The sequence below is a fragment of the Fusarium falciforme genome, chromosome 4 (assembly GCF_026873545.1).
Source record: "Fusarium falciforme chromosome 4, complete sequence".
NCBI classification, from domain to species: Eukaryota; Fungi; Ascomycota; class Sordariomycetes; order Hypocreales; family Nectriaceae; genus Fusarium; species Fusarium falciforme.
In genome coordinates, this window is record NC_070547.1 from 1,398,883 (window position 1) to 1,417,409 (window position 18,527).

The following is an 18,527-nucleotide window of genomic DNA, read 5'->3' on the forward strand; positions in this document are numbered from 1 at the left end:
CTGGTAAGGACCGCCTTGCTCTTATAGCCGGAGCCAGGGTGTTGCCAGCTTCCTCCCTACAGCCCGCGTGCTGCCAAAAGCAAAGAACTTGGAGACTGAGACTCAGGAAGCGGAACCTTGGCGTCTGTGCATCCAGGCCAACTCCGGGTAAGTGGTATGGAGGTTGAAGCAAGGAGAGGGCGAGACATCAAAACACACACAAGAACCCAAAACGCGAAGTGGTTCTGCGTCAGGGCCGATTCAAGAGCCAAAGACGTCAAGGGCGGAAGAAACCTGCAGCAGGCTAGGCCAGGCACATGTATGTAGGAAACTGACGCGACAGCTGCGTGCTTTTTCTCCTCTCTTCTTTTCTTTGCTTTCTGAGCCTTGACGCCATCTGCATGTATGTCTGGGGGAGCTGTTCTATCCCGCTTCCTAGTTCTGCTGCCTGTCCTCGTGTAGTTGTTGTTATCGATGCCGGTGAGAGCTTTATCACTTTTTGCTGGAATGGTAAACAAAGGGAAAAGTCCCCGGCGACCCGCAAGATGACCCAGCCGCTGTCTCAACAGACGACTGTATCTAATTTACCCGCATTGTTTAGACGAGGTCGGTTGCTTGTGAAAATGAACTTGTCTGGTTGTGAATAGCCCAGGCTGACAATGTCTCAGGTCCCAAATGGCTCCCACGGCTGGCGATCCCTCCCAATCGAGACGAGGACGGCACAGAAGCGGCCTTCAGGTGGATCACGACTGGGCCTGAGCGTGCTGCAAGGCGTTGCACGTCTATGTTTGACAGTTTAGCTAATGGAAGCAAGGGCTGCTTGATGTGATGGCTCATGTGATTCCAGGAGCCGGTAGCTGCATATTGCAAGCGCAGGGGCAGACGCCGGTCGCGTATTTACTCTGAGCAGAAGAGGTGATAATCGGATCCGTAAAGTAAGGGACTTTGAGACTCGACGATAATAATCCTAGTTTCGGTTCCGATGGAGATCAGCGTTTTTCTAAGAAATGACGCGCCGTGAGAGGTTCCCATCCCATCCTTGGCTGTGGCTGCAGGGACTCTCAGGCACTTTCCTTTCTGGTTGCGTTGCGGTACGTACCTGCCTATCGTCGATAAGCACTCTGATAAGCCCGATTGGGATCTTATCGCCCCGCATGCGCGAGACGGAGGAAAAAAAATTACCTGCCAGACCCAAGCAGACAAATAGTGGCAGTCTCAACACCAACGATTCTTTGACGGAAACCGCCTTATTCGGCCGGCGCAACAACCTCCTTCATCATGGAGTCTAGTTCGAAACGGCGTAAGCTCGATCATTCCGGCTCCGGTCTGAGACACGATGGTCTCATCGACTTTGAGGCCAGGAGCTCGGCGCGAGTCTCAACTACCAGCACCTTCGTCCTCCAAACCGATGAGCTTCTCAAGGAAGCAAAACTCGACTATGCCAAGGCATTGAAGGGTGTTGATGCGCATCTGCATCGCTTGAAGGAGGTTATCGACTCTGCACCTCCTCACGATGCTGTGCCTGTTCGTTCACTCAAACCTATTGACGGGTTTAGAACTAACACATTTTCCAGATTGCTGAAGCTACAGCCAGCTTCGAGAAGAAACACCGCGTCGTCGTTCCCTATCCCGAGCCGAGACCCGCCAAGGATGCGCCTTACAAGCTATCATTTGCCAAACCGGCTCAGTACAATGTCGTCGGCAGCTACGTCGCAAAGACCATGATCAAGACCCAGGCCCAATTCGGCATCGACATGGTCATCCAGATGCCCAAGGCCATGTTCCAGGAAAAGGACTACACAAGCATGCGATACTTTTACCGCCGAGCCTACTACATTGCCTATGTCGCTGCGCACGTCAAGAAAGAGTTGGGTACAGAGATGGACCTTGGTTTTGAACTTCTCAATGAGAATCCTCTCCTGCCCGTGCTCACTCTCCGACCCAAGCCCGAGGAAGAGGAGGAGCCCAAGGAATCAAAGGGCAAGGCTTCTAAGAAAAAGGCAAAGGCACCAAAGTCACCCTATGTCATTCGAGTTATTCCTTGCGCCCCTGATGGACTCTTCCCCAAGTCAAAGCTCCTCCCGGCCTCGAACAACAACAAGAGCGGCGAAATCGACGACAAGAAGACCCAATTGAGCACCCCCTTCTACAACTCTACCCTCAAGGCAGAGGAGACATTCATCTCATACCTGCGAGTTCTCACACACGCCAAGAACGAGTGCCCAGCGTTCCCTGATGCCTGTGTCCTCGGCAGGATCTGGCTGCAGCAAAGAGGTTTTGGAAGCTCCGTATCTCAGGGTGGCTTTGGACATTTTGAGTGGTCGGTAATGATCGCTCTCTTGCTTCAAATGGGCGGGCGAAACGGTCAAGCAGCACTGTCGACGTCGTTGAGCAGCACCGAGTTGTTCAAGGCTGCTGTTCAGTTCCTTTCAACCACCGACTTCAACAAGAAGGCCTTTGTTTTTGGATCTTCCAAGATAAGCCCCGATACTGTCAAAGAGTCTGGCCCGGTCATGTACGACCCGGTACGAGAGCTTAATGTTCTGTCCAAGATGAGCCCCTGGTCAGCAAGTCTTTTGCAGATGCACGCCAAGTCGACCACCGATCTTCTCGCCGACGAAGCTGCCGACAAGTTTGAGCCGACATTTATTGTCAAGTCGGATGCACCTCTACAGACCTTTGACGCCATATTCGAGATCAAGGCTCAGGATATTTCCACGGCCTCCAAGTCCCCTGACCGAAGAGGGCCTGCCTGGGATTTCAGCCTGGAGGCGCACAAGATTCTCAAGAAGGCCTATGGCACTCGGGCCCAGCTCGTGCATTTCCAGCTGCCCTCGAGAAAGGGCTGGTCACTGAACTCCTTCCACCCTTCAGATTCGGACAAGGTCCTTTTTGGGGTCATGTTTGAATTTGCTCAGATGTCTCGCCAAATGGAGCATGGTCCTCCCGCAGAGGAGCAAAAGGAAGCTGCGCGATTCCGGCAATTCTGGGGTGAGAAGGCTGAGCTGCGCAGGTTCAAAGATGGAAGTATCCTTGAGTGTATTGAATGGACAAGCAAGGTTCCTTTTCAGATTTGTGAGGAGATTACTGCCCATATCTTGAAGCGATACCTCAAGATTGTCAAGGAAGAGATTACTCCCTTTGGCGCCGGCTTCTCCAACGTCATAACCTTGTCTCACATGGATAAGGAGGCATTTGATGCTGCTCGACGGGCGTTCCAGACCCTCGAGCACGATATCCGGAATCTAGAGGACCTGCCACTGCAGATTCGGCAGCTTTCACCAGTTTCGCCAGCCGCCCGCTATGCCTCGATCGACGCCCCGATGCCTGGGTTCCACCAGGGAACTATTGAGCCTATCGATGTGAACCTCTATTTCGAGGCCTCAAGCCGATGGCCAGAGAACCTCATCGCGATCCAGGAGGCTAAGATTGAGTTCCTTCTAGACTTTGACAGGCGACTCACTGCTGCCAAAGACAACATTACGACCTATCTCGGTAGAGAGAACCAGGAGATCGGCATTGAAAACCTGGCTTACCTCGATATCGTGTATGACTCTGGCGCATCCTTCCGGCTGAGAATTCACTGCGACCTGGAGGAGACCCTGTTGGAGCGCCAGATCAAGAACAAGACTCTGGACCAGCATGTTCGCGAAGAGTCAGAAGCTGCTTTCGCCAGGTTTAACTGGCTTTTCACAACCCTGCCTATTCATACGCAAACCATCTCGACTTTCTGCACAAGACTTCACTCTCTATCGCAGACCATTCGCTTGGTTAAGCACTGGTTCAACTGCCACAAGCTTTCGGGTCACATCAGTGAGGAGCTTATTGAACTCTTTGTTCTGCACGTCTTCCTCCAGCCTTACCCCTGGCGGGCACCCTCAAGTGTTTCGACTGGCTTCCTACGAACTCTGACCTTCCTCTCCCGCTGGGACTGGCGTGATGAGCCCTTGATTGTCGACTCGGCTGAGGAGCTGACCAACGATGATCGTTCCACGATTCACAAAGAGCTTGAAACATGGCGGAAGCGAGACCCTAACATGAACCACACCGTCATGATCGTCGCCACCTCCAATGATCCTTCTGGCCTTGCGTACACTCGCAACGGCCCCTCCAAGCTCATCGCCTCGCGCATGACACGCCTTGCCAAGGCTGCTTGCAAACTTGTTAAGGATGAGGGATACCATCTTGATGTCTCTCAGCTCTTTGACACCTCCCTTGAGGACTATGATGTTCTCTTACACCTCTCCCGCAAGGCCATTCGCTCCATTCTCCGGGAAGCTGCTTCTGACCCATCTGCCCGCCGCCACTCCCAATTCAAGAACCTCGATGATCGCACGGGTCGCGCACCTCTACCTATCCGAGCTCATCCCGTCGATGTTCTCATACAGGAGCTACAGCGTGCGTACGAGGACACACTCGTGTTCTTCCGGGGGACGAACAATGGCGAGGATGACGACGCTGTCATTGGCGCCATCTGGAACCCGAAGCTGCAACAGCAAAAGTTCCGCGTTGGTCTGCCATACAACTTTAACAAGGTTGCCGGTGAGGATGACGACGTTGTCGAGGTAAACCGCAAGGCGGTGCTATTGGAGATTGCGAGATTGGGTGGCGAAGTGATCAAGAAGATCGAGGAGGTTGAGTAGATATATAGAGAAGCGGATTTACATAATTGGACAATACCCGTGAATAGACTGGACAAAAGCCTTGGACCTTTGATAAATGAATGTAGTTGATCTGCTGCCCGAGCTGTTCCTTCTCAAGCTGAATCCCCTGTACAATCGAGTTGCTCTAGACAATCCGTAATACTATGTAATTTGATCCAAAGCTACCAAAGCTTCTAACCTGCCGTAGGTCAGAGAGACACTAATTCAACTTGTCAACTCCAAAAGATGGCGAGTTGAACGTTCCATGTTGTGGCAGATCAATGGAAGCGCGAGGTACGTACCTATGCCCAATGTGGAAATCGCTTTACGCGAAAAGACGCGTCCCGGCGCGTTCCACCCCTCGCCCACATAATCTTCCTAGCATCACTACGACGACGAGCAACGCCGCCTGGAATCTCAATTTGGTACGATATTGGTCGACTCGGACAGCGAAAGACGTCGAAGAGGAGCCGAGATCTCAATTTATCCAAGCAGCCTGCCATGTCATCTCCAGCCAACGTTAAGGACGAGCCGGTGGAGGAGGCGGGTATCTCCAATGGAACAGCGCCGCCAGCACCGGAAGCTGATGCCAACATGGCCGATGCTGAAGACACCAAGAAGGATGTCAAGCAGCTCGAGGATCTGTTTGAAGATGTGGATTCGGATGATGAGTTCCCTAGCTCTGCGCCTCCACAGGAGAGCTCCCAGGTTGCTTCAGGGCCAGCGTGAGCGCATCAATGTTCTTAAGCCCTGACGAGGCATACTAACTGTTGGCCAGTGATGTCATGTCCATGAGGGCTTCAGACCCAGAAGTCATGCGCAGTTTCTACCAGCGACTATTCCCCTGGCGATACCTCTTTCAGTGGCTCAACCACAGCCCGACACCTACCAACGACTTTGGCAACCGAGAATTCGCCTTTACCCTTTCGAACGATGCCTATCTTCGATACCAATCTTTCCCTACAGCCGACATGTATGTTATCTACTACCACTGAGACTTCTGCTCTAACGCTGTATCGGCAGGCTTCGCAAGGACGTCCTACGGTTGATGCCCTCACGTTTCGAAATCGGCCCCGTCTACACCACCAACCCCCGCGACCGCAAGACCCTCGTCAAGTCGTCTGGTTTCAAACCCCTCGCCAAGGAACTCTGCTTCGATATCGATTTGACAGACTACGACGATGTGCGAACGTGCTGCGACAAGGCCAACATCTGCAACAAGTGCTGGCAGTTCATGACCATGGCGATCAAGGTCCTCGACGCCGCGCTGCGGGAGGACTTTGGCTTCAAGCACATCATGTGGGTGTACTCTGGTCGAAGAGGTGCCCACGCTTGGGTGTGCGACAAGAAGGTTCGGAGCATGGATGATCAGAAGAGGAGGGCGATTGCAGGTTATCTCGAGGTGGTCAAGGGAGGTGCTCAGAGTGGGAAGAAGGTTAATGTGAGGAGGCCGCTACACCCTCACTTGGCGTAAGTCTAACCTTGACCACTGGAAGAATGTCTACTGACACCTTTTAGGCGAAGTTTGGAGATTCTCAAGACTCACTTCCAAGAGGATGTCCTGGATGTGCAAGACCCTTGGGCTTCTACTGAACAAGCCGAGAAGTTGCTACAACTCCTCCCCAACCAAAACCTCAACGAGTCTCTCCGAAGAAAGTGGGACGCTGCCCCTGGCCGTGCCTCGGCGTCAAAATGGGCCGACATTGATGCCGTGGCCAAGTCGGGCGCCAGCAAGAACCTCGACGCCAGGCAACTCCTGGAAGCCAAGCAGGACATTGTCCTGGAGTACACCTATCCTCGACTGGATATCGAAGTCAGCAAGAAACTCAACCATTTGCTCAAGAGTCCCTTTGTCGTTCACCCCGGCACCGGTCGCGTTTGTGTACCCATCAACACCAAGAACCTCGAGGACTTTGATCCCCTAGGCGTACCTACGGTTCAAGGCCTTCTGGCAGAGATTGACGCCTGGAAGGGTGATGAGGATGAGGAGGCCAACAAAAGCACGGCGGATTGGGAAAAGACAAGCTTGAAGCCGTATATCGAGCAGTTTAGACATTTTGTCAATGGGCTAATGAAGGATGAGAAGGATGTCAAGGTGAAGCGGGAGCGCGAGGATACCAGTATGGAGTTTTGAGCAGATATGAATGGCTGGATGGACGTCATGACGCTATACACATGCGGTAGACTTGGTATTTATGTAAATTGGCTGGCGCACATGGTATAATATAGGCTCTATGGTTTTGAAGCAGCTTCTTCGGTCTCAACTTCAGGGACAGGCTCTTGAGCTTCACCCTCACCCTCCTCGCCCTCATCTTCGTCCACCTCCCCTGAAGCACCCTCCTGCTGCCTCAGCTGTCCTCCCTTCCGTTTGGGGATGACACTAAGGAATGCATCACCCCAGTTCTCGTACTCGAGCCACTTGAGCATGATCTCGACGACGTGGTTCGTCGCGAGCACCTGCCGGCTCGCCATCACCATGTACTGGCCGATGGGCAGCCGAGCGGTCCGGATGCCAAGCTGCCGCGCCCGCTTGTAGCACAGTCCCTTTTCGCGGTTCTTGTCGACGAGCCCGCCGATGACGTAGCTCGTGTTGGGCTCGAGCCGCTCGAGCGTGTACGGAGAGTCGGAGGACAGGTACACAATGTCCTTGTACTCTTCTCGCGGCTCAGGCTCAGGGTCGGGCATGGGGAAGGGGTCCCTCTCGTCCCTCTCCCAGGGGACCTTTTCGTCAAGGCTCTTTTGCAGGGGGTCGATCATCTTGCCGCCGTTTTCTTGCATCTTCTTACGCGCCTCTTCGGCGCAAGCAATAAAATCCCCTTCGAGGAAGTCAATGCCCTTCCAGTTCTTGTGCTTGTCCTCAAGCACCTCATGGAAACGCGCAGCCAGCTTCCCGTTCCACCCAGAAACAAACATGTGCGTGCGGAAGCGAGCATTCTTGTTCTCCGAGTACGACCTGGTGATCTGGCTCCCGAGCGACACGAGCTCTTTGTCCATCATGTACTGCTCAAAGTCGCAGTCAAAGATGAGCGAGACGGGGACGCTGACCGAGGGGGGCTTCTGGGTCTTCTGGGCGTCCGGGTCGATGCCCTGGGCGACGAGGGCGGCCTTTTCCTCGCGCTTGCGGACGCGGCGGGCCTGGCGGTTCTCCTTGCGCTTCTGCTTGCGGTCCTCCTTGCCGGCCTCCCATTCTTGCTGTTTCCTCAGGCGCTTGAGGGCGTTCTTGGACATGGGGGGAGTGTCATCTTCGGCCGGTCGCTTTTGAGGAAGGACTGAGGCTTCTGAGGGTGCGGCGGTCTTGGTGTCGTCGCTCACTTCCTTGGCATCTTGATCCATGAGAGGCCTCTCTGTTGAATCTGTGTCCATGGCAGATATTTTATATCCTCCAAGTGAGAAACAAGCCTGAAATACTGTTCAAGTCGAATATCGTCCAAAGGCTCCAGGGGAGTTTATAAAAGATTGAGCAAGTTTCCGTAGAGAAAACAAGCTCAAGCTGAGGAATCTGATGTTCTGGGTTTGCGAGGCCTGAAGTAGGTTCGGCAGCTTGAGTGACGTGTAAGAGCTACAATCAATCCTCTTAGACGGGAGCTTTTCAAAGGCTGCAATTGTCGTATGTTGGAGTTCAGGGGGTTTCTTTCGCGAAAAAAAAAAACATATGAAACGTTTGAAAAAAGTTACAGTCTTTCAAAGCATATATAAAGACCTTGATAAACGAGTCAGAAAACTCGATTTGAATTTAGCAAGAGACAAACTCAGTGAGTCTGTCTTGATGGCGGATTTTTCTCACTGAGGTCGTTGATGGTGGGGCACTGTCATAGGTACGTACCGACGGGCCTCTGCAAATTCGCTCCTTGACATCTGACCAATCATGACAAGGCAATTGAATGACCAACATCACGTGTTTCAGTGGAGGCACTCTTGAATCCTCCAGACTTGGGAGCTCGGCTTCAACCTCAGGCCAAAGAACCAAAACAGCTCCCGCATCCCCTCAGCGACGCCAGCGACGCCTGCCAGAACCGCCATGGAGCACCCGAAGAGCGCGACTCCCCGGGCTCACTTCGAGCCCTCCACCGTCTTCAAGCCCTACGATGTCCTCGACGACACCGCCAAGGCCGGCCTCATCGGCGGTGCCAGTGGTCTCTTCATCGCCTCGATCCGCAACGCCCTGGCAAAGACAAACGTCGGCGCCCTGAGCGTCTTTACCCGCGGCGCCCCCATCATTGGCCTCGCCAGTATGCATTCCACGCCTTGAGCCTGTCAATTGGTCCATCTGGGGTGCTAATTGGGTCGTCTAGCTGCCGCTCCCGCCGCCTACGTCTTCTTTTCCCGAACCGCCATGAACCTCCGCGAGGAGAACGATCCCTGGTCGGCCGGCTTTGGTGGTTTCATGATGGGTGCTGTCCTGGGTCTTCCCTGTACGGTTCTCAATATTCAATTCATACGAGGAGTTACATCTGACACGCAGCAGCGAGGCGAATGCCCGTCGTCATGGGCCTGGGTGCGTCCATTGGTGTTTTCCAGGGCATGTTCTACTACCTTGGCAACCGATACGACACCTTCAAGAAGGAGGACAATACTTTCGAGCGCAAGGAGACGGCCCGACGAACAACTCGATTGCCGCTTGAGCAGACCATCTCGGAGATTGGCGAGGGCCGAGGTAAGTCGCGCACGACGGTAGCCATGGTCCCATTCTCACAGCAGCAGGTATCCAACCCCCCGGATACGACGAGCGGAGGGCAGAGCGCCTCAAGGAGAAGTACGGATTCGAGGTTAACCCCGTCAACGCGACTATTGCCGGTAGCCAATGAACACGGCAAGCGGGCGAGCGGGACGGAAGCGATTGTACATAACTCTTCTGGGCGAAGAAGAGGTGCTACACTAGAGAATTGGAGTTTTGTTTTGTTCCATGTGCGGCTCTGAGACTGTGCCTGCTCACGCTTGGACAAGACAGGTTGCTTCCAAGGTACGTTTACATATCCCGACACCCCCTTCAACATTACCATTCCCCTCCCTGCTATGATGATTCAAGGAGTCAGAGGCTGTTTATGATCTTAATGATTACAACACTCGTCAATATCTACATCCTGAGCACCCACACTTCCAATTAGCCGTTTTGATTGCTGTCTTTGGCAGTTGCTGACCCAGTTCAGGTGTCTTTCTTGACTGTACACTCGCAGCTACAAGAGTCTGAACTCTTGGATCATGGTATGTTCCATCTTTATTCTTTTCTATTTACATCCCCTTGTTATGATGATTCATCGAGTCAGAGGCTGTTTATGAATTAATGATTACAACGCTCACAATATCTACATCCTGATCACCTACCCCCACCCCAACACTTGAAATGTTCATCATTATGGTTGTCTTTGTTGCTGACCAGTAAAGTTTCTCTAGTTTTCTATCTGCAGTCATAAGCTGCCCTGGTCTCGTGAATTGGTATGTATTAACTTGATTCCTTGTTCCCTTTCACTTCCCCCTGTTCTGTGATGATCTACCGAGTCAGAGGCTGTTTATGAATTTTAATGATTCCAACGCTCACAATATCTACATCCTGAGAATTCATTTCTTGCTCTATCCATTTACATCAGCAACTCTTTGTAGTTCTTTGCTGACTTTGATGATAGCTTCAACATGTTAAATGCCATATCAACCTCCTGTCTGTCCAGCTACAACAACCAAAAGCATAGTCACTGGTGCACTCATATTCTAACATGTATTCCATCATATTATATGCAAGAATCAACTTGCCCGTCTCTATCCTGTACTGGGTATCTAGCCCTCCCTTTCCAAGCCTATTTTGTTTTCATGACACATGTGTAACCAAAACCAGCGCCGTGCTGTGTTCTTCCGAACCATATACAACCTATTCCTCCGTCCAACAATGACCATTAAAGACTTCTCCATTTTGTGTATGTCCAAGAAATGAGGAGTGATCAAATCTTGACCATCTTGAGGCCGACCTGCACGTAGCGAGCAGCGACAACCGCAACACAGCCGATGAGCATGGCAACTCCGCAAAACAGCTGCAGACCCAGATAGTCGCCATTCTGGGCCGAGACGATGGCGCCACCAATGGGGCTACCCGTCAAAGCACCGAAAGACTGGAGGGCGAAAGCAGCACCAACGCGTGTGCCAATCTGACGAATGTCGGAGATTTGAGCGATGAGTGTAGGCGCCAAGCTGATGTAACCACCAGAAGAGAAGCCAAAGATGATGGCAAAGACGAGGATGCCAGCAGTGTCCTTAACGGGGATCCAGATGCAGAGACAGAAGAGACCCGAGATGAAGGTAATGAAGATCATGACGTTGTATCGACCAAGCTTGTCGGCGATGATGCCAGGAATGATTCGGCCCAGGATGCTAAGATTGAGTTAGTAAAGGCTTACAGTCGATAGCACTCAGGACAACTCACCTCACAGCGTTCAGGATAGGCAGCAGGTAGGGGATCAGGGTCGGAGACATTCCCGCAGCCTCAGCCTGGAGGAGCACATAGTTGAAGGGGAGGAACATTCCCCACATGAAGAAGAAGAATCCAATGACTGTAATGGCCATGCGAGGCTCTCGAAGGCCGTTGATGTACTCCATAAAAACGAATGGCTTCGGACGAGGCGGCAGACGGGACTTGACAGTGAGACACGAGATGCCGAGCAGGAAGAGGAACATGAAGGCCATGGTGCGCATCATCCAAGGGAATCCAACCTCCTTGATCATCTTGTCCATCATGATGGGCAGGACGACACCACCAAGGGACGAGCCAGAGACCATGATGCCAAAGGCGGCGGCGCGACGACGGAAGAACCAAGTGACGAGGGACGACATGCTGGCGTTGAAGACGGCGCTGGAGCCGATAGCGGCCATGATGGACTGCGAGAGAAATATTTGGTAATACGACGTCGAGAGGGATACCATCATGAGGCCGAAGACGTAGGCGATGGTACCAAGGTAGAGGAGGTACTTGGGGCCATAGACATCGAAGAGACGGCCGAACTGAAAGAGTTAGCAAGATATAAGAGCAAGGGGAGAGGAGGTCATACAATTGCACCACAAAAGATCATGAAAAAGACCTCGACTGATAGAATCCAGCTCACGGTAGAGCTACTGTAACCCCTGAGAGGACCAGAAAGGTAATACTTTTGAAAGACGCCAACACAGTTGATAAGTCCAAACGTGCAAAACAGCGAACACCACCCTCCAAAGACGACAAGCCAAGCCTCTAGTCCGCCATCCGGGAAGTCGGCGGGTGCCATGCCGGGAGGTGGACCTGGAGGAGCTTTCTGGGCCTTTTCGATGTCGGCCTCGGCCGCGTTGGAGGGCTCTGGGTGGACGTTTGCGTTGGCGTCGTCATTTTGGGAGGGGATGATTTGGAGGGATGTGCTGGCGTAGGGTTGGGGGTCTGGCTTTTCGGTGTTTTTGACAGAGGATTTTTCGTTGACCGTCTCGGAGGACGATGAGATTGTCGAGCCGGGCATGGCTGCTATTTTGTAAGGAGAGAAGAAGGAGTCAATGTGTAGTTGGAGGAGCTGAATTTGGTTGTGTTTGTTGTTTATAATCCGATTAGTCTGGCAGATGTCAACTCGAGATGCCAGTGATGAGATGAGATGGCATGAGATCAACACACCAAACCAAGCCTTGACGAGGCGAAACAAAGATATATATCAACAATTCACAATCCAACTCTCGGTCTCGCACACCTTACGCGAGGACCCAGACCCCAGGATCGCCGTGGAGCCGGGGGTGGGTAGTGGGACACCCATCTCCCGCTCGGCTCGGCCAGAAGTTAACTCCAAGGGCCGGGGAATCGTCTCCTGGGTTCTCTCCACCCCCCATCTATGACTCGATCGGGTTTACTTGATGAAGTGATGGGTGTAATTCCGCTTCATGGCTTCGGGTTTAAGGACGTGGTGTGTTTAAAGCCCGGGGAGAAGAGTAGATACGTGGTCAAGTGTACAGACAAAGGCTCTTTATTGACGAATAAACACAAAGCAATCATCGAACAGAGGCTCTGAGCACTCAGACCAGAGCTCTTTACCACCAAAAACTACATGCCAGAAAATCCTCTGTAGGGCTGAAAACAACTCTCGGCTCCAACAGCAAAGAGCGAAAGGCCGAGTCGCGAAGAAGGAAACTAGGCCAGAAACGTGCGAAGATCAACCAATAGAATGCCTCACGCAAAGAGATGCTCCATTGCATAATCTCTGAAGCTTACAAAACAATAAAAAAAACTACGCTTGTCTTTCTTTTTGATACAGGAGTCGGTCATGAACGTGGTAGGTACGTATCCGTGTTCCGGGCGAAATAGCCCGCTCGGATCCGAGTGGGGAACCTGAATACGCCGAATGCTTCAAAGGCCATCCTCACTCTCACTGATTGTCTTCTCTCTCTCACTTGCAGATTAATAATTTCGGCAACTTTTTATCTCCTTGGAGACTTTTCTTCTTATCCTCGAGTGGGTAACAAGATAACGTCATCAAAACTGCAGCTGCATCAACCAGGATCCCCAAAGCTGCAAGACAGTCCATTTACCCTAATCCGCAAGTCATCATGACCTTTTGATATTGATACACATGCAATGGGCTTATTCTCTATGAATCGGTAATGGTACATGGCAGATGATATCAAAGGCCTTGCTTGTATGCCTGCCTCCTTTCTCGTACCCTCAATATCACTTGTTACTTTTCTACTCTCTCTTCCTCTCATCGGATAAACTCCTTGAGGTCCTTGTCATCCTCAAACTTGACCCTGCCATCCTTCTCAGCTGGTGTAACATGAATACCTGTCGCCTCACCCTGCTTGGCAGACTCGACAGAAGAAGTCTTGGACGCAGATCCGTCTGACAGCTTCGGCTTGTTGGTCAGCTCCAACGCCTGCGCAAGCACACCGGCAGGAGCATCAGCAATCTCATCCACCTGTCTATTGGTGAGCACGTCAGAGGCGCGTACCCCTCGGCTCGACATGAGGATCCGGCTCGGCCCGTGGAACTGCAGAAACAGCCGGTCGCCCCAGATGGTCCTCCGAGTCGCCGTGCGCAAGCTGTAGAGCGCCCGTGCCAAGAACTTGTAAGCCTCCGAGCTGCGGACAGTCTTCATCCACTCGGCTTCCGGGATCCACCTCGACAGCGAAGGGACCTGGATCCTCAGGCTGTTGCTCTTGAACCGGAAAGGCTGCGGGGGGTGTCTTCCCACCGTGTAGGCAACAACACTGCCGGGATGCGCCACAAACTCCTCGCCCTCCTTCAACGTGAGCTCGTAGATCTGTCCCGGCGCTGACAGGGCGGCGAGTCCTCGTCCGGTCAAATGGGTGTTACCCCAATGCGCCAGCGTGAGTCCGGTCTGGAGGCGCGCCGAGGGAGAGAGTGTGTGTCCGGTCCAGGCGAGTAGCGCATTCCGCTGAGAAACCATCCAGTCTGTCGTTCCATCGAGGTGAAGAACCGTAAAAGTGGTCGTGGGCGACTTGGTTGCGATCAATGCCGTGATGGGCGTCGTAGCCGAGATGCGCTGATAAAGGAACGGGACTCCGAGGAAGGCTCGTGTAGCGGGATTCAGAATTGACAGCGTGGATTGAGCCTGGGGATAGTTAGCAGCCATTCTACTCTCTTCCCGGGAGGTAATTGCCTACACTATCAGGCTTGCCGGCGACAGCAACCAGTGTGCCCCTCCGAGTGTACAGCTTCTGCGACGCCGACAGCGTCACCGACAGCAGCGAATATGGAGCGCCGAGAACCTCGAATCGAGCATCTGCAGCCGATTCCGGTTAGAAATTTTACTGCATAGCACCTCAATGGCGTGGCATACCGGCAGGATCCCTCGTCTCCAGAGCTCCGAAAGCATCAGCGCCGGCCTTGGGCGTCTCGGTGCTCGGTGCGGCCCTGATCTGGATCGCCCGGCACTGGGTGCAGACGTACGACGGCGGTGGCAGCGTCGGCCGCAGGAGTCGCAGGCCGCGCGCCGTCCTTAGCAGCGGCAATTGGCCTCGCATTGTGGTGGGATATGAGCTCGCAAGAGCTGGGTATATCTCATGTGAAGCATATCCCATGCCCAACTCTGAATGATGCTAGCGGCTTTTCCCGCGTCACGTGAACATGTTGTCGTGCCAACCGTAGTGTATATTGCAAGCGAGGTTGCTACCCCAGCATGTCAACGCTGACCGCAACGGACGTGCGAAGGATCCTAGCAATAGCAATCTTCACTAATCTTCCCATGCGGCCAGATCCGTAGGCTGACAACCGCCCATCTCAAAACAAGCTCTGCTTCTTCCTTGCTTCCTTATACCACCTTACGCTATCACCCACCCGCACCCGTCCCTGTCGACCAATCCACCCGAAGCCATGAGTGTCCGCGTTGTAGCCAGGATACGGCCGCTCCTCGAGAAGGAGCTCGAGAAGGAGATCATTGTCAGGGCAGACAGCGCGGAGCCTGGCGCGCCAAACACCATTGTCAAGATCCCCAACCCAAAGAACAATGGCGAGGAGTTCTCGTTCGCCTTCAATGGCGTCTACGACCAGAACGTCAACCAGGAGGGTCTGTTTACTGCCGAAGGTGCGCTCTAAAAAGTTTCACAGTTTGTTTTTGCTTGTATCGTGTCGTGTGTTGACTTGAGCAGTGGCGCCACACCTCAAGTCCCTTTTCCAAGGCTACGATGTCACGATATTCGCCTACGGTGTCACCGGAACGGGAAAGACGCACACGATGCGAGGCGGTCTGAAGCTGGCCGACCGAGGGGTGATTCCCCGGCTGCTCAGCAATGTGTTCAGGAGAGGCAAGAAGATCATGAAGGACTCGCAGGGTGAGACAACCGTCCAGGTTGCCCTGTCGTACTACGAGATCTACAACGACAAGGTCTACGACCTCCTGGAGCCTCCTGAGAAGCGGACGCCTACTGGGCTGCCGCTGCGAGCTGAGGCCAATGGCAGGACGGTCGTTGTCGGTCTGTCGGAGCGAGCATGCGAGGACCTCAAGGACTTTGAGAAGATGTACATCGAGGCCAACAACAACCGCGTCACGGCGGCCACCAAGCTCAATGCCCACAGCAGTCGTAGCCACGCTATCCTCCGCGTCAAGCTGACGCAGACGACCGGAGACATGGTTCGGGAGAGCACGGCGTCAGCCATTGACTTGGCTGGATCTGAGGACAACCGTCGCACTGACAATGGAAAGGAGAGGCTGGTGGAATCCGCCGCCATCAACAAGAGTCTCTTCGTTCTGAGCCAGTGCATCGATGCCATCGGACGCGGTGACCGAAGAATTCCGTACCGGGAGTCCAAGATGACGCGCATCTTGTCCTTGGGTCAGAACAATGGCATCACAGTCATGATTCTGAACCTCGCCCCTCTGCGAAGCTACCACCTCGATACCCTTAGCAGCCTCAACGTCAGCTCCCGCGCGAAGCGCATCGAAGTCCGGGAGATCGAGAACGAGATTGTCTACAAGCAAGTTCCTAGGACGAACTCCAACTTGTCTGGCTCCAATGTTCAGCGTCAGCCGTTGCGACCTCTTGCCAATGTCCACAACGTTCACAATGGGAATATCGCTACCAAGACCGCCGAGGCCAACAAGGCTGCTGAGGCCAACAAGCCCGTCAAGGCCTTTAGTGTCTACACGGACAAGACGAAGCCGGCACCTGCCACTCGTCCTCTGGTGAGCTCCAACCTGTCTCGCCGGACCAACCCAACCAAGCGACCCTCTGAGAATGAGACTCTCGTAAGGCCTAGTAAGATCTCAAGGCCAACAGCCCCGGCATCCATCACGGTGTCTGCGGCTCAGATCGAGGCCATGGTTGAGAAGAAGGTCAGCGAGATCCTCGCCGCCCGTGTCGCGGCTGAAAAGGATGCTCAACCGCCACCTCAAGTCCAGCCTGAGATTAGCGAGGCGGTTCAAAAGCGTCTGGAGGCTTTGGAGAGGCGAATTGACAGCGAGGAGTGGCGGGACGACGCCAAGTCGGATGGACTGAGGTTCCTGCTGGCTGCCCGGCAGCACAAGGAACGGGGTGAGGATGCGGCCGCCCTCAAGATGTACGAGATGGCTCTGCCCTTCTTCCCAGGACAGGCGAAGCTCATCGGCAAGATTGAGAGGCTACGGACACGGTTGAATGGGGGTTCTCACTCGGGTTCTGAGCATCGAGAGTCTCCTCGCAGGAAGCGAAGGCCGGTCTACGATGATGCCGATGGCGACTATGAGACGGCCGAGGCTGATGTGGACGAGGAGGAGGTTGCCCGCACCAAGTCCAAGTCTCGCAAGCTCAAGGTGAAGGCTCTGAACACAAAGTCCCTCCTCTCTGGTGACGATGAAGGCCCTGCGTCTCCTCGCACGCAGCAGCTCCTTGACATTGTCAACTCGCGCGACCTCACCCAGATCCGAAGCCTCGTCGGCTTCGGTGCCAAGAAGGCCCGTGACCTGGTAGACTACCTCGACCTGGTGGACGGAGACGAGGCCGGTGGCCGGATCGAGAGTCTTGCGCAGCTGAGGACAGTGCCAGGCATGGGAAGCCGGACTGTCGAGAGGGCGTACGAGGGATTGGTGGCTTAGGCGTGGTGCGGCGTCTAGGGGATGGATTGATGCTTCTGGTTTGATACCGTATACCCTGTTCGGTTGGACTGGTGCATTGGAAAGCGAGCGGCATGCATGGCAGGGCGTTTTGAGGAGTTTTGCTTGTTGAGGTTGATTTTGTATACTGGGTGGTTGCATGACGGCTGTTGTATGCAGCCGTCGATATAGGTGTTTAATGCTTTATTCGGATTCCCATCTGAAAGGTCGCACTGCGTGGATGCATCGGAATGAATTCCTTGTAAATCGTAGAAAGCTGTGTAACTCGTATCTTGACTATGTAGGATTGTCAGCTCATAATCTGTGATCCATGGCTTGGCATCCATGCTATAGGGTTGGAGGATGAGCTCACCAATGACTTGCATACAAAATACAACAAAGACTGCGGCCCGTTATTTTTAGCTCCCATGACTGCCGAGCCTTGTTGGTTCCAAGGATGAAAAAGTCGCCGATGACTTGTCTCTCTCTGTGTGTGTGGAGTGATGAAGTGAGATTTTCCCCCGTTGTCTCGTGTGTCGTGATCATGTTTTCTTTTGCTGACCCGAAAGATGCAAGGCAGGATGAGATCGTCACTCGGACCCACGCAATCTTGAATAGACCTCAGGTGGTGAGCTACCTAATTACTTGAGCTTGATTAGGTTTGCTTCTTTGTGTCAAAGCGAAGGGGCTCAAGTCTTCTGTATAGAAGCAATTTTAATATTGAAAGACGTAATATTACTTAATTTACAACAAGCTGCCTATACGTTTCTATTCATTTACAGAAAAGTGGAAAAGGTATCTAGTCATTCACTTACAAAAATGATGAACCTGCAAGCTCCGGTGAAGGCTCAAGTTACTCACTAGCAGTATCCTTCTGGGTGCCCTTGGACCAAGCTAGACACGACTGGTAGGTACGTCATGTACGCTGACGACGCATGTCTGCCCTGGATCACAAGTGACTTTGACTTTCATTTCACACCCACCACAACGCACTGGGTGGCTGGATCCCGGATATTGTACTGTAAACAAGGCTCGGGTCCAACGGTCGGTGGCGTTGATCAGACGGGACAAGACCACGCCGTTGGAGAAATCTCGATGGAATCTCGTATCGACGACAACCACCAATTTGACTTTATCGTGGACGGGGAAATCATCTACTGTATCACCGTACTGTCAAGCACGTCATACCTCTTCGACTCAGACGCATCACATCACTTCGGTGACAGCACATATCCGTGAAAACAAGGTTGAACATGATGGTTCTTGTAATTCATTGGGTGGAAATGTCCACACACAGCCAAAGTCCATTTCCTCATGAACCCCAACCCGAACCCCCGCCTGCATGTGCATTTTTGATGCTATGTACAGGTTTGCAGCAGCGCCCGACAGT

At 53.1% G+C, this 18,527-nt stretch overlaps 7 protein-coding genes across 7 annotated transcripts; 4 read left to right on the forward strand and 3 right to left on the reverse strand.

The window, feature by feature from the left end:
* Window positions 1–1,257: 1,257 nt before the first annotated feature.
* Window positions 1,258–4,622, forward strand: NCS54_00518200 (U3 small nucleolar RNA-associated protein 22; the record flags this gene model as incomplete). The annotated part of the gene is made up of 2 exons (XM_053150695.1): window positions 1,258–1,503; window positions 1,554–4,622. The coding sequence occupies 2 exons, from the start codon at window positions 1,258–1,260 to the stop codon at window positions 4,620–4,622; spliced, it is 3,315 nt and encodes a 1,104-aa protein (XP_053006670.1).
* Window positions 4,623–5,123: 501 nt separating this feature from the next.
* On the forward strand, window positions 5,124–6,756 carry NCS54_00518300 (DNA primase; the record flags this gene model as incomplete). The annotated part of the gene is made up of 4 exons (XM_053150696.1): window positions 5,124–5,347; window positions 5,401–5,595; window positions 5,646–6,092; window positions 6,141–6,756. The coding sequence occupies 4 exons, from the start codon at window positions 5,124–5,126 to the stop codon at window positions 6,754–6,756; spliced, it is 1,482 nt and encodes a 493-aa protein (XP_053006671.1).
* Window positions 6,757–6,854: 98 nt separating this feature from the next.
* Window positions 6,855–7,985, reverse strand: NCS54_00518400 (TRNA (guanine(9)-N1)-methyltransferase; the record flags this gene model as incomplete). Its single annotated transcript, XM_053150697.1, has 1 exon — window positions 6,855–7,985. One exon carries the CDS (start codon window positions 7,983–7,985, stop codon window positions 6,855–6,857), a length of 1,131 nt encoding a protein of 376 aa, XP_053006672.1.
* A 655-nt stretch (window positions 7,986–8,640) lies between these two features.
* Window positions 8,641–9,427, forward strand: NCS54_00518500 (Hypothetical protein; the record flags this gene model as incomplete). The annotated part of the gene is made up of 4 exons (XM_053150698.1): window positions 8,641–8,851; window positions 8,915–9,034; window positions 9,088–9,276; window positions 9,324–9,427. The coding sequence occupies 4 exons, from the start codon at window positions 8,641–8,643 to the stop codon at window positions 9,425–9,427; spliced, it is 624 nt and encodes a 207-aa protein (XP_053006673.1).
* Window positions 9,428–10,552: 1,125 nt separating this feature from the next.
* NCS54_00518600 (MFS domain-containing protein) lies at window positions 10,553–12,088 on the reverse strand (the record flags this gene model as incomplete). Its single annotated transcript, XM_053150699.1, has 3 exons — window positions 10,553–10,979; window positions 11,032–11,606; window positions 11,654–12,088. The coding sequence occupies 3 exons, from the start codon at window positions 12,086–12,088 to the stop codon at window positions 10,553–10,555; spliced, it is 1,437 nt and encodes a 478-aa protein (XP_053006674.1).
* A 1,224-nt stretch (window positions 12,089–13,312) lies between these two features.
* Window positions 13,313–14,636, reverse strand: NCS54_00518700 (Altered inheritance of mitochondria protein 24, mitochondrial; the record flags this gene model as incomplete). Its single annotated transcript, XM_053150700.1, has 3 exons — window positions 14,411–14,636; window positions 14,235–14,353; window positions 13,313–14,182 (listed from the first exon to the last, which is right to left on the reverse strand). The coding sequence occupies exons 1-3, from the start codon at window positions 14,592–14,594 to the stop codon at window positions 13,313–13,315; spliced, it is 1,173 nt and encodes a 390-aa protein (XP_053006675.1). The 5' UTR covers window positions 14,595–14,636.
* Window positions 14,637–14,943: 307 nt separating this feature from the next.
* Window positions 14,944–17,140, forward strand: NCS54_00518800 (Kinesin motor domain-containing protein; the record flags this gene model as incomplete). Its single annotated transcript, XM_053150701.1, has 2 exons — window positions 14,944–15,154; window positions 15,219–17,140. 2 exons carry the CDS (start codon window positions 14,944–14,946, stop codon window positions 17,138–17,140), a joined length of 2,133 nt encoding a protein of 710 aa, XP_053006676.1.
* Window positions 17,141–18,527: the final 1,387 nt, after the last annotated feature.